This window comes from Anastrepha ludens, chromosome X (genome assembly GCF_028408465.1).
Source record: "Anastrepha ludens isolate Willacy chromosome X, idAnaLude1.1, whole genome shotgun sequence".
NCBI lineage: Eukaryota > Metazoa > Arthropoda > Insecta > Diptera > Tephritidae > Anastrepha > Anastrepha ludens.
In genome coordinates, this window is record NC_071503.1 from 44,829,397 (window position 1) to 44,848,152 (window position 18,756).

General features: G+C 37.1%; 1 protein-coding gene across 1 annotated transcript in view; it reads left to right on the forward strand.

Moving 5' to 3' along the window:
- Nucleotides 1–5,224: 5,224 nt before the first annotated feature.
- The window catches only part of LOC128870007 (uncharacterized), a 59,905-nt gene continuing 46,373 nt past the window's right edge, over nt 5,225–18,756 (forward strand). Inside the window, exons 1-3 of the mRNA XM_054112604.1 lie at nt 5,225–9,610; nt 10,567–10,762; nt 12,789–12,954. Of these exons, the coding sequence (XP_053968579.1) occupies nt 5,436–9,610; nt 10,567–10,762; nt 12,789–12,954 (4,537 nt within the window). The 5' untranslated portion in view covers nt 5,225–5,435. The remainder of the gene's footprint in view (nt 9,611–10,566; nt 10,763–12,788; nt 12,955–18,756) is intronic.

Consider the following 18,756-nt stretch of genomic DNA (forward strand, 5'->3'; position numbering starts at 1 on the left):
CACATGATACAAACACGTTTTGATGGTCTCAATATAAGAAACATAAATGTGAAGATACGTACATATATAATTGGCGCTTACACCCTTTTTGGGTGTTTGGCCGAGTTCCACCTCCTACTTGTGTCGGGCATCTTGATGGCCTACAGTTTTTTTTTTTAAGATGAGTTTTTTCATGGCAAAAATACACTCGGAGGTTTGCCATTGCCTGCCGAGGGGCGACGCTATTAGAAATATTAGAACATACCTTTTCAGTCCCATTCCACTTAATCAACAATACGTAAATAAATATGACATACATACATATATTCACCAGATGCATGCAGTTGAAATCACTTTCTTGGGTTGTGCGCGGACTGAAGTGTTAGTAAAGCGGAATAATGGCAGTGTTCAAATTTATACTCCACATCGTTATTCGACATTATACCATATACAGGGTTGCTCATATTTGACGGACCCATCTGGAAACCCTGTATCTTTTGACAAAGACGTCAGATCGCTTCATGACATACCGCGTTGGAAGCGTCAGTCCAAGCAGATTTTTACCATGGAACAGTACACCCCACGCGAGCGATCCCAAATTGTTGAAATTTACATTCAACAAAAGAAGTCAATTGTGAAAACTCAACGTGCGTATAAAAAATTAAATAATGTGAAAAGTGCGCCTTATAAGAACACTATTAAACGTTTGTACGAAAGGTTTTCGACTGGTGATGCTCTTTCAAATAAAAAGAGGCCAAATAAAAACCGACCAAGGTGATCGGAAGAGAATATTGCTCTTGTACGCGCCAGTATTGAGACGTCGCCAAGGACATCCCAAAATCGAAGTTCTCAGCAGTTGGGCATTGCTCGCACCACATTACAACGAATTATCCGCATTGATTTGCATTTATTCCCGTATAAGATTCAATTGACGCAAAGATTGTTGCCCTCGGACAAGCCTCGTCGATTGGAATGGGCCCAAAGATTAAAAAAAAAACACATGGATCCATCGAATATGGGCAACCCAGTACTTATACAATTGAGCATTTGCAGTTTTTACGCACCTAACTGGATATATCCTTTTTTTCTAGTTTCTTTTTACTGAACTGTATGAAAACAGTTTTTTGTGTCATTGTCAATTTTTAGAGTGGAGTTGAGAGTTTCAGCAAATAACTATTATTTTCATAAACATTGGGCTCATGGTCGAAATTTTTTTTTAAATATTCACATGGGATATCTCTTTTTCTGTTAGCAGATGTTCTTTGTTCACTTGGTCCTTTGGTTGCATTTCTTTTTGTTAAAAATTAACAAGACAACACTTTTGAGATAGAAATCTATTTAAATCTTCGTGTATGTATGTGAATGATATGAGTTGCAATTTGCAATACATTTCAATGGGGTTTTCGTGGTATTTGTATAATTTTTTGAATTTCTAATTTTTTAAACATATTTATACATAACTCCCTCAGTTTTAAGACTGTTTTGCTAAGTACTGTTTTATAATATGTAACTTCCAGAGAAGTGATTGTGTGAAAATACATATATTTCGAAATCCGATTTAAAATATCCGATGGCCACTAGATAAAGTGAAGTTTTGTTCCAAAAAGGGAAAATTTATTAATTCTAATTAAATTGTCTTACATATACATTGATACATGATACATTAAGATTGAAATAGTTTTCCATAATAAAGTTAAATGTACATACAGTACTACAATTAGATAAGATCAACAACACTGTGCGACAATTTTGGGGTCATCAAAATCAAACCGCACCGGACCTTTTTTTTCTGAAAATATACCTATTCAATAGCAAAACCCTCGCTGTGTTTTTAAAAGTTAGCTCGATTTTTTTTTTTATAGCGTTTTGAAGTTTTCTATTTTCATGAGATTTTGGAGTTTTACCTGTACGCTAAATTTGACTTATAAATCGACCTTTGTTTGATTTAATCGATTTATTTTGTCATAGCTTGATGCAGAAATTTCGTACATGTACAAATAAACTTATTTTGAGAAGAACCTATATCTCAATACGCAATTTTGAATACCAAAATTTCGAAAAATTGTATGTTTTTAGCATTTTTTACTGTAATTATGAAAATAATTAAAATTTCTCACTATTTCTTCTAGCAAAAATGTTGCAAAATGTACTAAAAAAGTCATTTATAAGATAAAAACATAAAACTGAACTTTAAGTTTGTTATTTTCTAAAAAACCAAATTTTTAACAAGATTTTTCTTCATAAAAATAATTTTTTTATACTCTGCTTTAAATTTTTTTTTAAATATCTAAAAACTCTGTAGGTAAAAATATTAAATAGATTAAGTAAAAAGAATATAGACTTGAATTCTTATAATTTTTATTTTTTTTATTAAAATAAAGAATTTTTACGTACTAAAACCTTAGAGACGAGCTCTTTTCGACAATGATTGAATTTCAACATCATCATTATCAGAGTAATCAGATTCATCAGTAAAGAATTCCATGCCTGTCTCTTCTTCTTCTACCTCATATTCTTTTTCCTCCTGGTTACTCCATTTTCCTTCATTTTCTTCCTGGTCGTATTGAAAAATATGTTTACTCCACCAACATAATAGGACTATGAATAAGTTCGTGCGGTTTTTTTCGAAATTTGAAACTTTATTGACGTAAAATGGTTACAAATTTAATATTCAAAATATTGTCCATCGCTTACTACTACTTTTTCCCATCTTTCTGGCAATTCACGGATTCCCTTTGTGAAAAATTCGGTCGGTTTTGCCGCAATCCACGAATCGATCCATTTTTTGACTTCATCGTAATTACGGAAGTGCTGGTCAGCCAGGCCATGTTGCATCGATCGGAAGAGATAGTAATCGGATGGCGCAAGGTCTGGACTATACGGCGGGTGGGGTAGGACATCCCATTTGAGCGTTTCTAAGTATGTTTTGACCACTTGTGCAACATGTGGCCGAGCATTGTCATGTTGCAAAATAACTTTGTCGTGTCTATCGGCGTATTGCGGCCGTTTTTCTCGCAGTGCTCGGCTCAAACGCATCAATTGTCGTCGGTAGACATCCCCCGTAATCGTTTCATTCGGTTTCAGTAGCTCATAATACACAACACCCAGCTGGTCCCACCAGATACACAGCATAACCTTCAGGCCATGAATATTCTGCGCCGACGTCGATGTTGAAGCATGGCCGGGGTATCCATACGTTGCCCGACGTTTTGGATTGTCGTAATGGACCCACTTTTCATCGCCAGTCACAATTCGATGCAAAAAACCCTTTCTTTTGTGCCGTTGAAGCAGTTGTTCGCATGCCATAAAACGGCGTTCAACGTCTCTTGGCTTCAATTCATACGGCACCCAATGGCCTACCTTTCGGATCATTCCCATGGCTTTTAAACGTTTGGAAATGGTTGATTGATCAACTCCCAAAGTTTTTGCAACCTCTTCTTGCGTTTGAGCCGGATCTTGATCGAGCAATTCCTCCAATTCGGTATCCATGAACTTTGGCGGCGCACCCTCGCGTTCTTCGTCTTCCACGCCAAAATCACCACTTTTGAAGCGTGCAAACCACTTCTGGCACGTTCGCTCAGATAGAGCATGCTCACCATAAACTTCCACCAAGATACGATGACTTTCGGCTGCTTTTTTCTTCATATTAAAATAATGAAGAAGAATTCCCCGCAAAAACACATTATTTGGCACGAAATTCGACATTTTCAAGTGTGGTAAAAATATTGTTGTTTACGCTTCAAATAAAAAACTTATACTGACGTTTGTGCCTTACGACAGTAGCTCTCCAATGAATGTTTGGAAATGTGGATCGATGGAATAATAATCAAGTTACGCCATCTGTTGTAAAACCGCACGAACTTATTCATAGTCCTATTATTTCGGCTAGTATGGCACCTGGAGCTCGTTTTCCTTGGTATCTTGACTCAAATGGCATCGCAGTTTGATGGTAGCGCTCTCCTTGCTCATCTGATTCTGTCGACAATTGTTGACTAAAATAGTCCAAATGTTGGTGAAGAAAATAGCAGAAAACGTTAATATTTGCAGGACAATTGTACATTTTTTATTTTCTTAATTCATAAAAAATTCACGTAAATGAAATTAATAAATTCAAATATGTTAACAAAAACCGTATTGTTCACAAAAAAATATTTCACATCAAATTAATCTCATGAAAATAGAAAACTTCAAAACGCAATAAAAAAAAAAATCGAGCTAACTTTTAAAAACCCAGCGAGGGTTTTGCTATTGAATAGGTATATTTTCAGAAAAAAAGGTCCGGTGCGGTTTGATTTTTGATGTCGCACTGTGCAATCGAAACCTTTGCCTATATTTTGAACCTGTACAATGCTATTGTCCAAGCGCTCTCCATTTTCTCTTCCGACAGTGTAGCTGTTATGGACCTTCTGCCAAAACTGATGAATTTTTAACTAACGAAAATATTCGCCAATGTAGCATGCACTTGAAGAGGAGCTATGCCATGGTTACTTTTGTGTATACGTATTTACAAATTCAACCCACGCTCAATCACAATGAACAATTTCAACTGCTGGTAATAAAGAAACATACCTTTTTCTCTTTCACTTAAAATCAGCTATTGAAGTTGTAAAGTCAGTAGATAAGATAACATTTAGATAATGGAACGTCTAGAGCAGAAAAGCTTTGACTAGCCAATGACCCTAACCATACATAAAACTTATTGATTATTTTTTGATTTTCCATAAATATATGAACATATAAACAGAAGCCTAATCTAAACGGGCGGGTTAGTAAAACGCGATTTTGTGCCGAGACAGTTAAATTTGTTTCACAACTTGTGGGTTTCTCAGAGTGGTAATTTTGAATTCGACACATACCGTTCATACATTCAATAAATTGTTACTTCGCCAATATTATAGAATTACGATGTAAAATTCGGGTCACAGCTGTCCCGTCCTACATCCGTATTCAGCAGTTTGATGGAAGACAAATTCTGTGGACGGAACTAGTTTTTCTTGCGAGACTGCTTAATTGTTTGCTGTGAGAATTTGTGTACAGAAGAATATTAAAAGATTCACATCAACAACATTGAACTTCAAATAATCTTCGGCCCTCCGAGCCAATTTTATCGTGTTTTTCACTTTGCATTTGTTTTATAAATTTTGTGTATTATACATTTGTTTATTAATACTTTGAAATATATGATTTAAAATTTTGTAAAAATTACTGCATTGCAGGCGAATCTACATATGAAGATACATATATAAAGAACAATCCCAAAACCCAATAAAAATAAAATGAAATTCAGCTAAGTAAGAAGAATACGGGTATATAACCTTACAAACAGCGAGAACGATAGAGGCCTCATAAAAAACAAAAACAAACGGCTTGCATATTATAAAATGTGTGAATAATTTTTGAGTGAAAAAAAAATCTTATAAATAGCCCAAGAATACTCGGTGGCGGAGGTGTGTCGGATGTCGTCCTTATTGCATCAGCAATTGACTTTAGAAAAATTACTTGAAACAATACCTCATTCGGGTGCCGTGTTACCCCCGTCGCCGGCTCTATCGCCCGTACCCCAGCTGGCTTCTACATTTGCTACTCTTCCCATCAGTAGTAACACGTCCAGATCAGCGACACTAACTGCAGCTGGTAATCCAGCCCCATCAGAACAGCCACTGCTTTGGACCGATACTACGCAAATGACTGCAGTGAAAACGTTGACTCCTGATGGAACCGACTATGTTGTGGCAGCCACTGTTAGCAAAAAGAGTAACGAAAGTAGCAATACTGATAATGGCAAAAACATTAGCAGTGACACCAGCAAATTGCTTGATTCAAAATTTCTTGCATTCGATTTGATTCTCAATGACCCACCCGTCGTCCATGGATTGCAGAAGCCAAAAGATATGAACGATTGCAATAATCTTGTTGCATCAACGCTTTTACGGTCGCAATTACAGTTAACACCAGCAACCTCGGGTCCGGAAAAAGTGGTACCACCATCTTCCATCACCAATACAAATAAACTGAATGTTATTGGCATTAGCCGCTCAGCAGTTTCGGACGAGCATATGGTACATGTACAGCATTCTAGCTACAACTCAATGTCTACTACACGCAGTATACGGGGACAGAATCCACATTCTCGTTTTAAGCGAGAGTTCAAAGCTGAATCAGTGCCACCTGACTACATTAATCACCATCAGCAGAAACAATATCTCCCAAGTACTGAAGTGGGGCCATGCAATGAAACCGAATTGGCGGCAAAGTCGAAAAGTATTACAAATACCCTATCTTCAGCAAACACAAAACCAAAAAATATTGTCGTAAGCAGTACAGATTCCCTTTATGAAAGCAGCGAAGGTGACGGTCAATGTGTCGCTGACATTGAAACTGAAGACACCAGCCCGTATTTGTACGATGAAGTTTTGAATGATCGAGTGTCAAGTGTTGCATTTAAACATTTACCCCCATCAACAGTAACAGCTTCGGACACACGTTTGGAACAAGCTCCCACGTCAGAAAGCGGCTCCATCGAGCAGAAAAATATTAACCACACTGAAGAGGCTGTTAGCGAACATAACCTTTTTCTTCCAACGAATGATCTTACTGAGCCCACCACCGCAATTATAGATAAAAAGAGCCAACTGCTGGCTCGACTTTTTGCTACAGATCTAGTTATTCCGAGATGTTATCAGCGTTTAAATGCTTATTCATCACCAAGCGTATGCAATAGAAGCTTACATCATTCACTTTTTATTCCCACCGAGCTTGCAGGAGACGCACTTGAGCATAGAACTAATAGCAGGATTACGAGCACGAATGCAGATATGAACGGAATTGTGTTAGAAAAGGATGAAACTGATACTGCCATGCCCGCTCCATTAAAGGCCAATTACCTAAGGCCTATGGTGTCAACAACTGAGGCGGGCGAGCAGCCAGCATCTACTGCAGCATTCACATTGTTAACGGAAATATTTTTGAGGCAGCATGATTATCAGCAGCAACAAAAACAGCGACAACAACTACTCTCCTCTGCGGCAAATACGGCAAATGTTATGTCAAATTTGCAAAGAGATGAATTAAGTAAGCTATCAGTAGCAGTACAGCCGCAATCCCAGCAATTACAACTGCCTTTGCAATTACCATTATCCTTGTCTCTACCTCTACCATTTTTACCTATCCTTGGTAATAATAACACTTTGCGGACAAAGAATGCTTCTTACGATATTCCGGCTTTTTTATATGGTAACCCAAACAGGGAGTACAAAGAGCGGACATATGTAAAGACCCCGCCACAAACGAACGAGCAGCAACTGTGGGGACATCCGGAGAAACAAGACTCAAACCAGTTATTGGACACACAATTATTATGTTCCCGAGTGCTGCGCACGAATGCATCAACATTATCGGATCATTTGCGAAAGGGCGAGTTTCACTTTATAGACTATGCTCCCACCGTTCTAAAACCTAGCTCTGACCCGAGCAGTACATTGTTTTCGACGCATAGTTTCAACAACAATCGCAATAATTTGTTGAGCACCAATGGCAACGATAGCAGCAACAGTAGTACTTCCTATAATACTTTAAACCTTTCATCAACACAAACTGGGGCGTTCCACTCCTCAACACCGTCAAATTTACCCACCGAAATTACCAGTGATGGCTGCAATCGCACTACGCCCATCCCTAGCCCCACCATCAATAACACAAAATTAAACGGCAACGAGCTATTATCTGCACAAGAAATGGCACTTTCGGAAGCGCAACTGCATCTCGATAAGTTCTTAGAACTTAGCAAAACGTTTGTTGAGCTAGCCATACGGAACTCATCCGTTGAACTAATATCGTGCATTGTCCCGCTTATCAAAGAGAATATGCAACAACGGAAGCAATTGATTGACTGCATTCATTCCCAGGTAAACCAACTAAAGCATCAATGCGCCAGTGCAAATATCTATTGCGAACGCGCAATGAGACGACGGCAGTTATCTGAAATAAAATTACAATCGCAGGCACGGCAACGAACACTTGGTTATATATCGAATAAGATAGCCACAGCATCTGCAATCGCAGCAACAGCAGCAGCGGCCGAATCGCATCCACTGCCACCACCATTGTATATTAAAACCGAGCTCATGCATCAAGAGAATGTGAGCGAGAGTGGTAAAAGCGAGGCAGATGATAAAGAATATGGGATTCAATCTGCAATAAACACAAAGCGTACGTTGGTAGAAATAGAGGATGGTATCGAGAGATACGTTAAAGCATTTTTCAAACAAAATTGCAATGAAAGTGAAGTAAAAAATGACGAAAACAATGTTATGCAAAGTAAAGATAATGACGAAAAAGCCAAAGATTTCATTAAGAGTTCTAATAATAAAGAGGAGAATGATTTTGAGCCAAATTGTGACGAATCCCATGAAAAATTAGGCAGAAAGCAAATGCCCACATTTGGTACCGAAGACGATGTTAATACACGTCTATCACCAGTGTCACCCATATGCTTTTGGCACCCAGATAATCGAGGCCTGAGCGTAAATGAGCGTGCGCTAACTACTGCTGAGATTATACTAGAATGTGCGGCTTTGGCGGTTCAAACGAATATGCGCGATCCCGATGCAGCATTAAATGCCATGACTGAGAGTTCCTTCACCACTGAGCGAGAAGGACGACAAATGCGAGATTGCAATCTAGAATACACGTCTGTAAATAGGGAACTATTTCAAGAATCGTTTTCAACGGCGGTAACGGCAGCGGGAATATCAAATACTGATTTGGTGTTGCAATTCAATCCATGCAATAACACCGATGGGGCCGGTACATTGAAAGGGTCCAGAGATAAAAGTCCACCACTTGTGTTACATATGTCGGCGCCAACGTTGATGAGCTCACCAATACCCTCGAACACATCCACTTTAATGCCGACGGTGACACCTGTATCGACGCCAATAACACCACCTACGCCTCCTTTGAGCACAATTGGGTCTACTGTTGCTGCAAAAAGTCGTCGAAAATCAAATTATGCACGACGCATTGAAGCAACCACCACTCTGACTACTGCTAAACACATAACCAAAAAAAACACTTTTTTTGGTAACCAAAACCCACATACTCTAATACAGCACTACAGCAAAAACTGTAGCAAAGGCAATGTTGGAGATAACAATAGTGGCGTCAAACGATATCAAGGCGAGCAAGCAAGTACTCTACCAGAAAAAGGGTTCACAAACCATGATACCTCGCCAAAGGTAGCATCCGAATCGACATCAGCAGCAACTATTAATCAGAATAACCTGCAACAGAAAAAACACTATACACTCCAGAAACAACCGGAACCACAGCAGCAGCACCAAAACCAATTCAGTGGGGCCAATGACAACAGTAATAACGGTATATATGGCATACACGGTTCAGGAGGCAATACGCCCAACGCGAGCGCAACAGCTGCAGCAGCAGTCGTGGCACTGCAGGAGCGAGCTTTCACCGATATTTTTAAAGCACGCTTTAACGCGCTCACCGCAGCCGCTGTAATGAATGCTACAGTCAGCATATCGGCGGCAGCTGCCGCCGCAGCAGCAGTAAATGCAACACACGCCCCAGATGGGCCTTACGACTTAAGCATCACAAAAAAATCCAATCAAACGTAAAGCTCTTTTGTTTATTCACATATGATTAATTCTTTTATCAGGCTTCGTTTTTATCGGCTACCGCTATCCTTGTCTACTGCCGGGACGTGGTGACCTCGGCTAAGAAGCAGAATCATTACGCCTGGCTATGAAAAGCTGTTTAGAGTTTCCGAAGTTAAATGATTTAACTTTACGTAAATTCGCACAGATCAAATGTCTAAACAGCGCACTAGATTACACTAGTTTACGAATTTTCACTTTCAAAAATGGTTCTCGACCAAAAAGCGTTTGTTAGACTAATTTGAGGTCGCTTAAACCAAAAATGAATTTTTTTTTTTTTTTCAGACAAACTTAGGCTTAAAATGTAGGTGACAGAATTCTCTTTCAGAAAACCTATCTTATGTCGATATAAAAAAAATTTTTGTTCCAGAAAAAGTTAATAAACTTTCATAATTTAGTAAAAAACGCCAAAATGCCTTTTTTAAACTTTCAACAGCTGTTTTGCGAAAACTACGACTTCCATTGACACGAATTATATATTGCCATGTAGGTTAAATGTGTGCCTTTCGAAATTTATGCACTTCAAAGAAATGGCGCGCACTGTTTTCGAGATTGCAGGTAATAACTGCACTATTGCCCAAAAAACAGGTTTTTTGGAAATATCTCGGAAACCGTTCTTTGAAACGAAAAATAAAATTCATTCTTGGTTTCAGCGACCTCAAATTAGTTTAAAAAACGCTTTTTGGTCGGGGACCATTTTTGGTGTAAACTAGTGTTATCATTCTGCTGCTAAATTTATTTTCTCTTAGTCTTGCCAAATATAGTCTCTGTTAGCTATGTATACTGCCGCACATCCCTTGCAAAGATATTCAATCTGATCTAAAATTTATATATTTCGGTCCTCGTTTGTATATATAAGCATTTTATTTTTCAATTAGTATTACTTTGCATTGTTTACATTCCTTATTTTCAGAAACTTGGATACAAAAATATCAGCAGCCAATCCCCAAGGAAACGAGTGCAAAGACAATTCAAATGAAAAGAAGAAACCCCATATCAAAAAGCCGCTGAATGCGTTCATGCTCTACATGAAAGAGATGCGTGCCAAAGTGGTAGCTGAGTGTACACTGAAAGAGTCAGCGGCGATAAATCAAATACTTGGTCGAAGGGTAAGTCCAATATGTTCAAAAATATTCAGCTAAAATTACGCAATTATAACGAAGATATCAAATACTCGAGCTGTCAAAATTAGATCCGAAAAAAATCGGCCCTTGCCAAACACATTAGCTCGCTATATACGTAATCGAATAAAAGCGTTTTACTAGTGAATAATTTGGATCTTGCATACGGAATATCGATCTCTAGATTCAAATACAAAACCTAGGACAAGTTAAATCTAGTGGGGAGAAGATTTTTTTCATAAAATTCCTACAAGCATTTTATGCTGGCAGTCGCCGAAAATGTAAATGAAAAATGTAACGTCTTCCACTACTGTGACGCGCAGTTTCGAATGGGTAATGAATTATGGAAGCGCAGAAAGTTTCGGTTAAATTTTACTCACCCGCAAAGGGTACAGTCCTCCAAGCAAAAGGTTGAAAACAAAAACTGAAAACTCAAGCTAAAATTACAGCCGTTATTTTCGGTTTAAAATCAAGCAAAAAAAATATGACTAGTTATTGACCTGGGGCTAGCGGTCCTTCAGCGCGTTGTGTAGGTTAATTCCAGTCTTTTCTTCTCTTCTTTCATTTTCTTGGAATTTGTGACGCCAATAAAAAGGCTGTGTTTACTTAACTTGAGTTATAAGACTGTTTAAAGTTTTAGAGATAGTTTATAAATACATACATCCTTCGTTTGGTGTTTGGCTGGATTGTGCTACTAATGGAGGGACTGACTTATTCCGTGGTAGAAATGCTTTCGTAGGGTTGCTATATGCAAGCCCTATAGACTTTCTGTTGGTAATCTTAGGAACAAACGCTTCCTTCAATAAATTCATGACTTTCCCGATAGTAGAGCATACACCACCACTCTGTTAAAACCAGAACTTTTGAAAAACAACAAATATTTAAAAATAGCTCTATACTATATACGTTGCCAGGTTCTCAAAAAGGGTGACCCGATTACGCCTCCACTTCGAAAGCCGCACAAATATTCCATTTTTCGAGTTGATAAGTATACCATATTTCGACAAATAAAGTCTTAAATTGAAGCAATGAATCTCACACAAATCGACTTCGGAATTTGTATGCAACGATTTTTCATTTTTAAAAAGTGGAATGTATTTAAACACAAATCGTGTTGGCGACCGTATTCTTGATTTTTCATTTAGCTTAAGCAATTGATTTTCATCAAATTCTCAATATGAGGTATTTAATTGCATTATAAAAATATATAAACTGTAGTAAATAATGATTGCCATTTTCTAGTAGATAGTTAAAAAGCAATTGAAGCGATGGAATAGTCATCGCTTTAAAATTTTAAAGTTTTTGAGTTAATCCCTATACCCGATTTGCAAACAGTAAGAAAATACTGGAAAAAACACACTAAATATGTTTTTTTACCCCAGCTTGACATTGGGTAAATTCTTTTGTTTAAAAGCCAGTTAAATAGACGTTTTGTTTTGCATCTTTGTTTTTTCTTTTATATTTATTGGACACTTATAATATACAAAATAATCGGAAAATATGTAACTAAAAAAATACAAATAATTTAAAGCGAAGGAATTTTCATATGCTGTTAATTAAAAATGTTTATTAGCTAGCTTTCAACAGACCCCAATTAATAAATAAAAATTACTAAAAACTGTACTTAAGTAGGAAATGTAAGCGTTAAGTACGACAAGAGGGCATCAAATACACAAACACGCGCACACTAATATTCATTCGCGCACACAGCTTGCATAAGTGATGTGTGTGTTGGAAGTATATAGTAGTTAGTTTTTTATTCGTTTACAATCAAAAATTCTATTCATTATATTTTGATTTTCAAAATTCAACAGGCATATAAAATGTGTATCAAAATTGAAACAATTTTTTGTTTTCGTTTTTTTGCTTTTATTTTCTGTTTCAAATGAATTCGACGAAATTTGGCTTTGGTTGGACCCACACATATCACAACTAACACCATAAATAACCACATATAACTACGTTTGACTGCATTATCTTCGTCGAATCAACGCACTCACAATTCTGTAACTAGTGGCATGAACTTAGTCGTGACGATCAAAGTAAATATTACGAAAAAGCGCGGCAAGAGCGCCAGTTGCATATGGAATTGTACCCAGGGTGGAGCGCACGGGACAACTACGGTTATGTTTCGAAAAAGAAAAAACGTAAAAAAGACCGATCGCCCGCGGACTCGGGAGGTATTCCAATAACAGATAATTTTTATTTTCCAAAAACCAAGAAAACATAAATATATATATAAATATTTTTTTATATTTTCCACTAATTTTACTCGCACTAAAACCATATTTAACTATTTAATAATTTACTATCTATAAACTAATTTTTCTCAAACTTTTTGTTTGTTTTTTGATTTAGTAAGCTACTTTAACATTTTTTTTAAATAGCCCAGCGGTATTGCCCCAAATATTGTTGTATTAAGTCACTTTTCCTTAGAAGCTCTTTGTATTTTCATTCGTTCAAACCTTCACGCTTTCTGTTGTTTAGCATCTGCAAACGCTGTACAGTTTTGGCAGCTCCATAGTTATACGCGTTGCCTCTGCGTCGTATTACTATATTTATGATGTACCATTCAAATACCGTATTCTAAAATTTGAAAGTTACAGTCATTTTTATTTTAATAAAACGTGCAGTCACGGAGCACAGAATCCGACATTGGTCCTTCTGAGGAAGTTTGCGATTAATTTTTGTATAATGCCAAGTTCAAAATTAGCTGTCGGAATGCTACACCATTTACATTCATGGCAATAAAAATACTACACGTTTGAAATGTGTTCAGGCCATGCTTTTCAATTTGTCGTGTGCGTCTTGATCCGCAAATGAAAGAAAATACGGAGGTTTGCCATTACCTTTCGGCAATATTAAGAAAAAAATATTTAATGTTTTATCGGGTTCAGACTATTCTGGTACACATAAACACATTCGGCTACGGGAGCCACTGTGAAAAATAAAATTCTACTTAAAGAGGCGATCCTGCGTGATCTTTCTACTGAGTTCGGCGTGCAAGTTCAGTTTTGCATCATATTTTACGCAAGAAGTCAGTTATGCATTCTCAAATACACCCGTTGAGTATAATGATCCCTCGGCAGCTACGTTCGTTACATCGATATTTTTGGTCCATCGTAATGGCTCCTGGTACGCCATACGCAGGCTTGGTAAATGTCCGAGTTATTTTAGATTAATATTTTGGCATTTTCATGTTTTTACTGAAGGTAAGAAGCAATTACAGCTTTTCGGCTTGAGCGAAGCTGCTCCATGCTGAACTCCAGTTGTTATCAATGCGTGTAGCTGATGAGAGGATGTTTTTTCGTGAATACAAATTCTAAATATTACATACATATTCGTATATGTATATGCGCAATGAACTGTGCAACTCCGTACTACCGGCATTGAATATTTAAAAAACCAAGCTAACCCTTTTCTCAAGAGTTCCTGTTGACCTTAATTTCAGTAGTTGAACCCAAATCTTTGCAGTTTACGGTCGAAGTCGCAATAAGCTCCAACCAGATACAGCTAGAATAGATGACATAAACGTACAGCTTTATTTATTTGTACTTGTGATTTCATAATTTACAATAATTATTTGGAGTTTTTACATTGCAATTGTCCGAACATAAATGTTACATAATTGGTCGCGTGGCCTACATGTGTATGCTGGTTTAAAACCAAAAACGAAAACACACAAACTTGGGAAATATCAATATATATTTGTTTTAATTGATGTATCCGTATATATTATATTAAGAAAAATTACGCATCTTTTATCTTAAGAGAAATAAACAAAAACAAAAATTGTATTATTAGGAAATTTATGATTTTGATTGAGTGGACTACATATGCAGACCACGCGACCACTAGACGGTTAATTATTTGTCTGAAATCAGTAGAAAACATTGGTAGAAGATATTTGTTCCTGTAAAATTAATGTTCCAAAATTAACGTTTAGTACATCCATATATATTTGTTTTCAAAAATATTGAGCTTATCAACAACTCTGCATGTGTTTGTAAACAATTGTAAAAATACACATTAATTCAATTTTACCCTTCACTTTGACAATCAATGATGACTCCTGAGTGAGTGCTTACGTTTTTTTGTTTATGTTTTGCATTTGTTTTCCATTTTTGCATAGGTGACTGTCTCAATTAGACTAATCGTTCGATAAAAGTATTAACACGTTTCCCTCTGAGGAGATGTTGTTCGACGAAACCCCCATTCGCGCTGTATTTCAATGCTTTCACATCCAATATTCCGATTTATAAACAATACGAAAAATTTCATTGAAAGGCTTCAAAAAGGACCGTGAGTGAGAAAAACTGTATCCTAGGCAGAAGTTTATAGCCCTTCATAGGTCGCAGTCAATACAGGCAATATTCATATAGTATATTGTACATTAGAGAAAATCTCACTTGTGAACCTGTAGCATGTCTACCATGTGTTCAATTCGAAATTACGTTTCTTTGCATCGGTTATTTCGCGCATCATATGAATATTAGTTTGGGAAAAAGAAATCCATTGTTATGATGTATTATGGTAGCTCCTTGGCGATGCTGCGGCCGCTAACAAGTCAGTAAACTTCGATTATTTCTGTAATTTTATCGACACTTTCTTTAACATCAAAAATGCCTCAACGGAATCGTCTAAACCAAAATTGAACGTAATTAACTGTTACAGTATCTATCTCTTAAACACCATTCACAGTTTCAGCGGCTTGGCTTGCATTTTCGCCTTTATCAAAGAAAAACTATAAAATGCATCTAATTTTCTCTTTGTTAGCACCTTGTACCTCACAACTGAATGGAACAAACAAAAAACAGCAAAGGAATTTTGTTAGTGTGAAATGTCACCTTGACAACGTGCATAAATTTTAAATTATTTAATTCATACTTTACGAGATATCGCTCACTACATCCATGTAACAAGAAAATAATGGATTTCTTTTTCCCGAAACTAATAGTATTACGAATTTGACGGCCGCTGCAGCCGAATAGATTGGTGCGTGACTACCGTGCATGAAACACCAAATGATTTTTTCTAATTACGGTCCCCCCTCGGCAGGCAATGGCGAACCACCGAATATATTTCTCCCATGATAAAGCTCTTCATATAAAACCACCTGCCGTTCGGAGTCGGCTTAGAACTGCTGGTAAGGCGCACGGTACAAACTCGAGGTGGATCTCGGTCAAACACCCAAAAAGGGTGTAAGCGCCAATTGTATATATATATAGTGGCGTTCAAAATAAAGCAACGCGACATATTGCAATGTTTTGACTATTTATTTTTAAACTTCAAAGCATCATACTTAGTACAAATTAAAAAAAATTTCATCAACATTTAAAGTGACGCAAAATTCGCATTTTAAATTTTAATAATTGTTTTTTAATGATGCTATGTAGTTGTTCTACTATAACGAGCACTCTAAAATTTTTTATAATGAAAAATTGCGAAACACCGCCACTCCGTCAAAATGTTTGAAATGTGGATTAAAATTTGTTGATTTCTTTTTTACATTTTTTACAAAGTTTGAAGCTTTCAGTTTTATATCGGTTTTCTTGTAATACGAACTAAGCCTTTATGAAAAAATTAAAAAAATGTTAAAACTTTGCAATATGTCGCTTTGCTCTTATTTGGACCGACACTGTATGTATGTGTATAAACAATTATGTGCATATACCGAGAAGAACAGATTCACGTATCAACAGTCATCAAACTTTTTAACCCCAGAGGTGACATATGATGCTTTTCTCTCGTACTTTTGGTTAACTTTTATATTTTGAAACTATCCCAAGTACTAAAGGAACTCAAAGATACTAATGTGCTAATGACATCCCGAGTGTATTCGATGATAACTTGTCTCAAGAAGAAGGTCAAATTATTAGTAAAACTCGAGAACTTGCTTTCCAATGCGATCTGTTGGCCGACCGTATCGCCTACTTCGTCATGGAAGTCGAGAATCACTTTTAAAACAAAGTCGGCAAAGTGAGACATGCATGCTCCTGTCAATAGGCACAACATAATGGTCTGTTCCGTCAAGATGGTCCAGTAAATGAAATCCACACTAACTGTCCCCCTATTAACTCCTTAATCTGATACCAATTCCCATGGGCGAATAGTCTGACATAATTACGTTCTGGGTATTGGTTTAACTGCTTCATATCCCGCATGACACTAGGCATCTAACATCCCTTTCCATTTAGTCCGATCCCTTTATAATACCGCAAATTTCCTGCACCTACCGCTAACTGTCATCTATAATAACATTTAATAAAATAAGAGGTATACGATAAGCAGGGTTTTGTTAGCTGCTACAACAACAACATCAACTAATAAGTGACAGTCAAATTGATTAACAAAATAATAGATATTGCTCGAATTTTCTCCAATCACCGAAGACAGTCCTTCCAACTTACAGAACTCAATCAATACATGAAGCGATTTCGTTTCGTTTATTATGAAAAAAAAGATTTTTCCCATAACGCATAAAGCTATAATGCTTTCCTCGTAACATTGGCAAAAACGAAAAAAATTTTACTTGCTTTACTAATTACATTAATATTAGTAAAGAATTTGTGTTATACTTATAGTAACTTTGAAAGCCTGGTTATGTATATATGGTATCGCATGGTGTGACATGAGGCCTGCCACAATATTTGCTTTACACAGAGCTTTACGCATAACTGAAATAAGTGTATTAAATTTTAATGTCCGTGTGATACAGGGTGGCTGATGAATTTTGCTACATTAAGAAACTCAAATAACTTTTTTTTAGTGTATGGAATTCATTTATTTTTTTTTCAAGTTGAAGGTCATTAAATTTTATTAAATGTAGCTTAACTAGTTTTAAAAATAATTGAATTTAAATGCCCCCCATGCTCGTTGACACAAGTGCGGCATCTTAGTAAAAAGTTGTTCATTTCTGCTTTGAGAGTTGCGACAGGAATAGCCGCAATTGTTGCCCGAATGGATTGTTTTAGTTCATCCAAATTTGTTGGCTTTGTTTTATAAACTTCTTGTTTACATAAACCCCACAAGAAAAAGTCAGGTGCAGTAAGGTCAGGCGACCTGGGGGGCCAACGAAATTCGGAGTTTCTTGAAATCAGTTTATTGGGAAATTTTCGTCGCAACTCTGTCATAACAGTCTGGGCTATGTGAGACGTTGCCCCATCTTGTTGAAACCACACAGAGTTGAAAGGAATTCTCTTTCGGCGTAGTTCTGGATAGAAAAATTCTTTCAGCATTTTCAAATAACGGTCTCCAGTAATCGTAACGGTGTGACCATTTTCTTCAAAAAAATAAGGCCCGGCAATACAGCGTGAAGAAACCGCACACCACACTGTCACGCGAAGAGGATGCAATTCCGTCTCGTGGAGTATCTGTGGGTTAGAAGTACTCCATATTCGACAATTTTGTTTGTTCACATTGCCGTTTAAATCGAAATGGGCCTCATCAGACATGAAAAGGCAGTTTAACATGTTTTGGTCTTCTTCCACCATTTGCAGGATCTTCTGGCAAAATTCCAAGCGAATCGGCAAGTCTGCTGCATTCAGTTTGTTAACCATTTGAATTTTGTAGGGAAATAAGTCTAAATCTTTGTGCATTATTGTTTGCAAAGACTGTCGGCTGACACCAAGTTGAGCAGATAAGCTTCTTGTTGAAACCCTTGGATTGTTTTGTATAGCTGCAGCTACAGCAGCGATCGTTTCCTCTGTCCGAACTGATGGGTTTCGATGATAAGGCCTTCTTGTGACTGTTCCTTGCTCAGCAAAATTATTCACCAGTCTCATTATGGTCCATCTGCTCGGGGGATCGCCGCCAAACATCCGCCTGTACTCTCTCTGTACCAAAACTACGGACTCCAGTGCGTGATAGCGGCGGACTATCCAAATTCTTGTTTGCGTGTCCCAGTTATCCATTTTAATAAATTTTAAAGATCAATCTGCAAATTAAAACAAAAATGGAACAGATAACTTAAAAAGAAAAAA